This window comes from Poromitra crassiceps (genome assembly GCF_964638095.1).
Source record: "Poromitra crassiceps genome assembly, chromosome: 10".
In the NCBI taxonomy this organism is placed as follows: Eukaryota; Metazoa; Chordata; class Actinopteri; order Beryciformes; family Melamphaidae; genus Poromitra; species Poromitra crassiceps.
Window position 1 is genome coordinate 8,228,222 of NC_139631.1, and position 9,974 is coordinate 8,238,195.

The 9,974-nt window shown below is 45.3% G+C and overlaps 1 protein-coding gene across 1 annotated transcript in view; it reads left to right on the forward strand.

Annotated features, from left to right (window-relative positions):
• LOC310783821 (extracellular matrix organizing protein FRAS1-like) overlaps positions 1–8,469 on the forward strand; it is a gene marked incomplete at both ends in the record, with an annotated part of 130,091 nt that extends 121,622 nt beyond the window's left edge. The window contains 3 exons of the mRNA XM_083644720.1: positions 381–513; positions 5,440–5,630; positions 8,278–8,469. Coding sequence (XP_083500846.1) covers positions 381–513; positions 5,440–5,630; positions 8,278–8,469 — 516 coding nt within the window. The remainder of the gene's footprint in view (positions 1–380; positions 514–5,439; positions 5,631–8,277) is intronic.
• Between the last annotated feature and the right edge of the window lie 1,505 nt (positions 8,470–9,974).

Below are 9,974 nucleotides of genomic sequence, written 5' to 3' on the forward strand. Positions count from 1 at the left end.
ATTGACGTGCTCTGCTGAGCTTTGGCACTGCAGTCAATCAATAGGAATAAACACGATGCATAAGACTGCTGTAAAAGTAACGAGCAGATTAAAAAGGACGATTAAAACAGGGTGAAAATCCTGCCTCGCTGAGTCTATGGATCCAGAAGCCCAGACACCACCTGTACAGGACCTACAGGTGACTTACTTCCCACCTGTACAGGACCTACAGGTGACTTACTTCCCACCTGTACAGGACCTACAGGTGACTTACTTCCCACCTGTACAGGACCTACAGGTGACTTACTTCCCACCTGTACAGGACCTACAGGTGACTTACTTCCCACCTGTACAGGACCTACAGGTGACTTACTGCAGTTTTGGTGTGTTTGTGCGTCTAGGTACAGGAAGGCGGCCGGGTCCAGCTGTCCACCAATCACATCATAGTGTCGGATCTGGACACGCCCAGGAAGGACCTGCTGGTTTGGCTCGTCAGCCCCCCAAAGTACGGCTTCATCGAGAACACCAAGAGAGGTGAGACAGGTGCTGAGCGTGTGTGTGTGTGTGTGTGTGTGTGTGTGTGTGTGTGTGTGTGTGTGTGTGTGTGTGTGTGTGTGTGTGTGAGAAAGAGAGAGAATTTTAGACCTTTGGAGTGAGGGCATTTTTGCCAAGTCAGGTCACTTTGGCCTGACGACTAAAACACATGTTGAGGATAGACTAGCACTGAACATACACATTAATTGAACATCATATACATATATCATATATACATATAGGAGTTAAGGGTTTGGGGTTAGGAGTTTGGATGTAATAATCAATGGAAAGTTATCAGTGGAGAAATAGGACATAAAAAGTGTTAAAACACCTTCAATACAGTTTTGACGTTTTATTTCTTCCACAATGCAATGACAGTTTCCTCTCAAGTCTTCTCTCCTCTGTTCACTTTGATCGTTTCAGAACATTCATTTATCTTCACAGGCTTTTTGTTTTTAAGCTGCTCTTACTGTCAATGCAATTACATGCAGCATTAAATAGACTTAAACTGTGGCTTTGTGAAACCTGCTGATACATGCTAATTAGTCTCATATTCATAATCATTTCAAATATGACTTGTAAATCCCAGAGGCAAACGGGGCTAAACGTATTCTGTTTTAGAAAGGAAGCCATTTATTTTGAAGGTACAAGACTTTAACTTTGAAATTCTCTAAAATGATTTTGAGTTAGTAGGCAGTCAGGGTTGTCCTGCACTCAACTATCAGGCGTTTGGGTTATTTGGGGGGTCAGGTGGGTAAAACCTCTTTGGGGAGCTCCACAAGTTCCTCTATGCAGGAAAAACCCTGGTGTGCACTTTACACCTGCGCTACTCAGCATAAGTCATTACTTTCACATATCTATTTATAACACACCCACACCACACACACACACACACACACACACACACACACGCATGCACACACACACCCAAACACACGCATGCACACACAGGCACACACACGCATACACACACACACACACACACACACACACACACACACACACACGCATGCACGCACACACACGCACACACACACACACACACACACAGTGAAGGCAGGTCAAATTCCCTGTGGTGTTGCTGCCAGCTGTCACAGCTTGATTGCCTTGTGGATGGCAGACGGCTACAGACTGTAGAAATCCCACTTTTTATTTATTTATTTATTTATTTATTTATTTATTTATTTATTTATTTATACTGCATGCCTGATCACCCACCGCTGCACTCGTCCTCCTGCGCCCCCGCGAGGAACTGTGTGGAAGAGCGACAGAGACGGGATGAGGCGAAACTTAAAACGAGCCCCGCGGGGGACATGTATCGTCGCAGCAGCTGAGTCCAAGTCAACAAATCACCCAGCAGCAGCCCAGTCCAAGTCAACAAATCACCCAGCAGCAGCCCCAGTCCAAGTCAACAAATCACCCGGCAGCATGCAGGCAGAGATGCCAACAAGCACAGAACATCTTAAGCTTGGTACCAACAAGCACAGAACATCTCCACCTTGGTACCAACAATTTGACAGATTGGACCAAGATGTTTGGTGCTGCCTGATGCATAAAATACAAATGCGCATCATTAACGATCCACATTCTACATGAGGAACGAATAGACTGTTCCTCTGTCAAACCTCCACAGTATGTGGTAGTCTACATTGTACACTACCAGTCAGTCCTTTATACACACACACATTTTTCTTTATGTTTACTAGGGAATGATGCAGTCACAGTGACCACAAAAGTGTCAAACAAATCAAAACGATCGTATATGTTCGATTATTTAACAGAGCTGCCCTTTGACTTGATGGAAGGCGTTGGGAAGAAATCCATGCATAGGATTAACTTCACTCTTTGTCGAATAGACAAAATTCAAGCAATTAAGCAGAAGCCTTCAGATCAAAATGCTTTAAGAGAATCAAAAACATGGAACCTTCAGTCAGGTGTGCCCAGACTGTTAACACATTGACTGCCAGCCGTTTTTTTCTTGCTGTAGGTAGCTTCTGCCAAGCCGTTTTTTGAGGATTGTGGCTCATTTTACAAGAGCCGAGGATTCTTTTCTGCTTGGAGTTTGTGAACATACAATATCTCAAAAGTACTAATAGAATGTGTACTTTCTCTGTCTAAAAGAGTTAGTTTGTAGAGTTAGTAGTTATGTAAGCATTAGCAGTTGAATACAGCATGGTTTTAGCGTCAGAAAAAATATTCAGAGATAAACGGCTTTTTGTGAAATTCGATATAACAGTCACTTTAACCATTCATTTTTGGCTCTCTCTCTCTCTCTCTCCCTCCCCCTCTCGCTCTCTCTCTCTCTCTCTCCCTTCCTCTCGCTCTCCCTCCCTCTCTCTCTCTCTCTCTCTCTCTCTCTCCCTCCCTCTCGCTCTCCCTCCCTCTCTCTCTCTCTCCCTCCCTCTCGGGAGGGAGACGCACTAGGTTTAATCCTAGTGAGAGGGGGAGAGGGAGAGAGAGAGAGAGAGAGAGCGAGAGAGAGAGAGAGAGAGAGAGAGGGAGAGAGCGAGAGGGAGAGTTGCTTCAACTCCTCCCTCCGTGGGCGTTCTTCTTGGCTGCAGTGGCCGTCACAAGCTTGTCACCAGTCTCAGTGCTTTGCTGCTGTCCTGTGCCTGTGGCTGCGCGGCCGCTGTTTGAGGAAGTCGGCATGGACTCGCTCGCTTCTTGGAGTTTTGGTTGAGAGAAGCTTTTGCGATTCTGGTCATATTTATGCTGCGTGTTTCAAAGTGTGTTCCACCTGTAATCTATTATGTAAATTTGCAATCCCGCATCGCCAGCAATCAGCGCGAAAACGAAAGCGTTTTCCCCCATCCATTTTCATGAGAATGGCTGGGGTGAGAATGGCGTGACAAGTTAAAAAAATGCTTGCCTTCCTCTAGTCAGGAGAGCACTGTTGCCACTTAGTGGGTCGGTGGAATGGGTTGTAAACGTTCGGTGGCTCCAATAATTATATAAGAGATGTAAAAGGGTTAGATGCACATCCCACGGTCAAAAAAAAAAAAATCATTTTTTTGACGACTCAACTCGTCGTTGGCAGTGAACAGCTGGATTGTGTTTGACGACTCAACTCGTTCTTGGCAATTAACGTGTTAAGTGGTAGGGTAGATATCATAATATGAGGTAGATATGAGTAGCTCAGGAGCATCAGGTCCGCAGAAGGAAAGGTTGACGTTTGTTTTAAATATTCATATCATTACAAGTTTTGGCAGTGCGGGCAGTGGTGGCCTAAAGGTTAGAGAAGTGAGCTTGTGAACCGAATGTCATTGGTTCAATCCCCAGGACCGGCAGGGTAGGTCAGTGTGGGGAAAGTGAAAAAGCAGCGATTGCCCCACCCTCATTACACCACTGAGGTGCCCTTGAGCAAGGCCCTTAACCCCAAATGCTCCAGTGGAGCTGCTCAGATCAGACTGTGGTTGTACTGGTCAACAGGTTGCTCCTGAAAAAGAGAGCATTGAGTGAGACTCAGTGAAATATATTAATTAAAAGTAGGCCCTTAAAACATTTTAAAGCTCTTAGATTCAGTTATTAGAGGAATTATTATTTCGTAATTCTTCTTTTTCTATCCATTTTTAATTTGAGATGTTTTATTGGCGAAATTATGTCCGAAATAGGTTGGTTTTGCCAGATTTGCTGTCTTTATTTTCGTCTTTACATCGCTCTTAAACTCAGTTCCAGGCAGCTTTACAAAGGTGTTTAAAAAGTTCAAACCTGCAGACACCGTGTTGCAGAACAGAACTGAACAGAACCAGCAGAAAGTCAGCAGTTTGCCTGGTGGCATCTGATTATGATGCAGTGAGCGTACACACTCCCATAACAGCCACGAGATGGAGATGTGATTTACAGTGTAGAACACACACTCTCAGTCACACACACACACACACACACACACACACACACACACACACACACACACACACACACACACACACACACACACACACACACACTCTCTCTCTCTCTCTCTCTCTCTCTCTCTCTCTCTCTCTCTCTCTCTCTCTCTCTCTCACACACACACTCACTCACTCACTCACTCACTCATGAAAATGAGAGAGCTTGTTTGGGGAACAAAGACAGGTTCTGCCATCTTTTGTGCTGTCAGACATTAGAAGCGATGTGGCCTGGTAACGATGTGGCCTGGTAACGATGTGGCCTGGTAACGAGGCACTTGACTGTTATGTTGCAGTAGACTCAGTGTTGCAGGACACTAACTGCACTTGTAATGTGAGATGAAAAGCAGCATAGATTTGTGAAGGGGGATTTGTACAGTGGAAACCACTCATGGATGTCGTGGAAGATAAACCCCTCTGAACTCAGATTACTCACCCTTTTTTCCCCATTTGCTAAATAGAGTTGATCCACCATTTAAAAGCTGACATTAATCTTTATTATATGAATTCACAGTGCATGTCATAGTAAGTACTGTAGTATCAAACTGACCTAAGTTATATGGAGATGGGATTTTTGAAAGGGCAAAAGCATAAATGAATGCTTTATTGAAAATTGATGATTTTTATTCAAATTGGTGGTTGTTTGCTTGAGGTGGATCAGTGACCGGGTCAGTACCAGCGCTGCCAAGGAAAACAGTTATTAATAACGATCATGCCATTTTTCATAGATTACATTTATTCTTTATCTGCCTGCAAAACTGATGCAGGAAAATGCTCGCCTGGGTCAGTAAACAGCTCAAGTGCGCCGCCGAGTAATAACAATGGCGGCCGCCATAGACGAGAAAGACACCGCTATTGAGGCTGTTTTAAATCGATTAAAAGTTCCACTCACTTTGAAATCTTTCAGAAAATTTCCACTGAACATGTCGTGAAGGGACGTTTACAGATTCTACTGCTGTTAACAGTATGTTGATATTAGAAACAATATTTATCTTTTTCCTCACTTGTCTAAAAATAATCTATCCATCCTCCCGTCCAGCAGGGGGCTCTGTAGGCGGCTCGCGAGTCGTCACCCCGGACTCGCCCTTCTCTGTGGAGGACCTGACGTCAGATCACATCTTCTACGTCCAGGACGGCCAGCAGGCCCAGGTGGAGCAGGACGTCTTCAGCTTCTACATCAGCGACGGACACAGCCAGACTGAGGCCTTCAACGTCCAGATCGACATACAGGTGACTCACTGTCCTACAAGAGTTCCTTAACACGTTCACTGCCGTTGACGAGCTTTCGCGCAGGGAGCTGGCGGTGGGGGATTGCAAATTTGCATAATAGATTACGGGTGGAACACACTTTGAAACACGCAGCATAAATAAGACCAGAATCGCAAAAGCTTCATCAAAGCTCTCAACCGAAACCCCAAGAAACGAGCGAGCCCATCCAGACTCGCCCAAAGAGAGCAGCAGCAGCAGCAACTCGCTTGTGACACGCCCGCTGCAGAGCCAGGGAGGCAGGAGGAGAACACACATGGAGGGAGGAGTTTGAAGGAGAGGGGGGTTTCCTGCTGTTCAAAACTATTGTTTAGATGTCTGACGTCTTACTGATGCCAAAAATGAATGGTTAAAGTGACTGTTCTATCGAATTTCACAAAAAGGCATTTTTCTCAGCTTAAATTTTCAGACGCTGAAACCATGCTGTATGTATGTAAGTGCTAATGCCTACATAACTACTAACTCTACAAACTAACTCTTTTAGACAGAGAAAGCACACATTCTATTAGTTCTTTTGAGATATTTTGTGTTCACAAAATCTTAGCAGAAAATAATCCTCGGCTGTTGAAAGATGAGCCAGAATCCTCAAAAAAACCCTTTGGCAGAAGCTACCTACAGTAAAAAAAAAACGGCTGGCAGTGAATGTGTTAAAGTCACTATATGTTTTTTTTGTTTATTTATTTTTTGTTTTTGTTTGTTGTTTTTGTCGCACCAGAGCAGCACCATCAGCCATAAACAAATTCAGTGAGTCTACTGTATGACAGTGGTTCCCTAAACTGGTACAAATTAGACCACGGACCCCCATCTGATAAGATTTTGTCCCAGGCTCCCCCATCTGATACGATTTTTTCTTTTAGATATTTTATTACAGAAAATGTATGAAACCCATGAACAAAACAGTCCTACATTCTGTCAATGTGTTACTTATGGATGGTATTATAGTGAAAATAAATTAGCCCCCTTTTTGCTGGAGACCCCCATGGACCCCTGTGGGTCGGCGGACCCCACTTTGATTTGATTTGATCTTTATTTTTCTCGAACAAATCAAATATATAAAAATCACAATAAAGACAAAATGCAGTATAATCATAAACAATTAAATCAAACCGTCTGAAACACAGAGGCAGTCTTCCGTGCATCACTCTCCCAGCTGTCTGCTGTGTGCGCACTAGACAGGCAGCTGTCTGCTGTGTGCGCAGTAGACAGGCAGCTGTCTGCTGTGTGCGCACTAGACAGGCAGCTGTCTGCTGTGTGCGCACTAGACAGGCAGCTGTCTGCTGTGTGCGCACTAGACAGGCAGGCAGCTGTCTGCTGTGTGCGCACTAGACAGGCAGGCAGCTGTCTGCTGTGTGCGCACTAGACAGGCAGCCGTCGATGACTTAATGAAAGTTGTCTCTCGTGGTGTCATCTCCTCACCCTGGAGACCATGTCCTCACCCTGGAGACCATGTCCATGTCCTCACCCTGGAGACCATGTCCTCACACTGGAGACCATGTCCTCACCCTGGAGACCATCTCCTCACACTGGATACCATCTCCTCACCCTGGATACCATGTCCTCACCCTGGAGACCATCTCCTCACCCTGGAGACCATGTCCTCACCCTGGAGACCATGTCCTCACCCTGGAGACCATCTCCTCACACTGGATACCATGTCCTCACACTGGAGACCATGTCCTCACCCTGGAGACCATGTCCTCACCCTGGAGACCATGTCCTCACCCTGGAGACCATCTCCTCACGCTGGATACCATGTCCTCACCCTGGAGCCCATGTCCTCACCCTGGAGACCATGTCCTCACCCTGGAGACCATGTCCTCACCCTGGAGACCATGTCCTCACCCTGGAGACCAGAAGTATTCTGACCTTTGTGCAGCAGCTCTGCATCATCAGTGGAAGGCAGACGTGTGTGATGGAGTTTTGGTGTTTTTTTGCGGCGCCGAGGAAGACGGATCAGAGCCCACGGGACACGCCATCAATTATTCAAAGACGGGTCGCCGAAAACAAGCCGAAAGTTCTTGAGACGTGGACTCCCTCGCTCTCCCCATGAGAGTGATTGATCAGCGCTGCCACATGGGACTTCATCCAGACAGATCCAAACAGCTTTAAGCCCAGCCTGGGTGTATCCAGACAGATCCAAACAGCTCTAAGCCCAGCCTGGGTGTATATGTTGCACACTAAATGAACCCAACACTCAAGTCCTCCGTTGAATTGATGGTGCTGTCAATGGGGGTGTGTGTGTGTGTGTGTGTGGGGGGGGGGGGGGTGTGTGTGTGTGTGTGTGTGTGTGTGTGTGTGTGTGTGTGTGTGTGTGTGTGGGGGGGGGGGGGGGGGCGCGCACACACACACTATCAATCAATAAAGTCGAGTCGACGTGATTAGTCGTCATGTGTTAACGTTAGCCATGTGAGGAATGTAGCCTAAACACAATCATAAATAAATGACTTTGGAAAACTCTGTTCAAATCATATGAAGTAACAGTTTGATGTCCGGGGCTGCACACGTTTTCTTTCACTGTAATGTGGTGTCCAGGCGGGTTGAACCATCTCAATCTGTTGTTGTTGTGTCGGGTCGTCTGGGGATATTGATGTGTGTGATGTTCTCCTCCCAGCAGAGTAAGGAGGACCGTGAGCCGCTGGTGTCGGTCAGCAGCATCCATGTGGAGGAGAACTCTGGAGTGGTCATCACCAACTCGTCTCTGAGCGTCCGTGACCCCGACACCCCCGAGACTGAGATCCTCTTCACTGTGGTCAGGAAGCCTTCCTATGGTGAGAACAGAGCATATAGTCTGCTCATTAGCTGAACAGAGCATATAGTCTGCTCATTAGCTGAACAGAGGCAGAGCATATAGTCTGCTCATTAGCTGAACAGAGCATATAGTCTGCTCATTAGCTGAACAGAGGCAGAGCATATAGTCTGCTCATTAGCTGAACAGAGCATATAGTCTGCTCATTAGCTGAACAGAGCACATAGTCTGCTCATTAGCTGGTTGAGAGAAAATAGAGTTTTACAATAATACTGATGCAGTTCTATTGTTATATAATACATGAATACAGTTCTGCACAAACAATTAATTAATGCAGGAAAAATGTTGGATAAATACATGAACGCCCCCTTTCCCACCCAGAGTCAGAGCGGGTTGATAGGCCATGTCCTGAGCTCCGCCCCTAGCTCCACCCCAAATTGAGACATTGGCATTCTGGGGGTTCGTTCCCCTTTAAGGAGGGTCCATGGGCAGAGATAGCTGCTAAGACCCAGCAGCTGCATGCTGACTGTTGACAGGTCAGGATTTGGGGGTCTTGGTAAACCAGGACTTTAGGCCTTTGGACCATAATAAAGCTAAGCTTTACTGCTAAAGGACTATAGATACAGTGAGGGGGATACTCACTGTGACACCTTCAAACAAAGGTTTAGGGTATTATTGGGGGGATTTTGGTAAATAAATAAATGACAAAGTCCTTTTGACTATATGTAAAGTTAGTGACAGCATCATCATGACAGCACACACACACACACACACACACACACACACACACACACACACACACACACACACACACACACACAGATTTTCAGGCAGAAGTAGAGGTGGAATATATGGGGGAGAGATTCACACTTCCTGTCATAATAAAAATGTCAGGATGCTGCAGCACACACACACACACACACATACACACACACACACACACACACACACACACACACACACACTCACACACACACACACACACACACACACACACACTCACACACATACACACACACACACACACACACACACACTCACACACTCACACACACAGTCACTTTCCTGTGAGCTGTTGCTGTTCTACGTCAGCATAATGCATCCAGACTGATGGGTCAGTCGCAATTTGAGCAAAAATAAATCTTGAAAGTGAAAAGTGATTGCATGCGAGAAATTGTGAGAATGTACTAATACTAATAATACTAATAATAACAACTTATTGTGTTATTATATAAATTATATTTATACAATCTGAAATAGTGGAATCATTATGAAAAGTACCTTAACACATTGAGTGCCACAGCGCTTCAGTAAAATTGTCTGGAGCCTGTGCCAGATTCACTTCCATTCAGGTGAAAACAGCTATAGAATTTTTTCTATTATGGCTATATTAACGGGGTTGGACTTTAATGAAACATTGAACACTCCTGCTTCTTCCAAAGAAGAAATTTTGTTTCTAGACAGTTCCATTATGAAATGACAGCCTCTCAAAAAAGTGCACTTTCAAGGGTTTTCTGTCGTTTTTTTTTACTTTCCAAGATATAGTCCCTTTTATGAATACC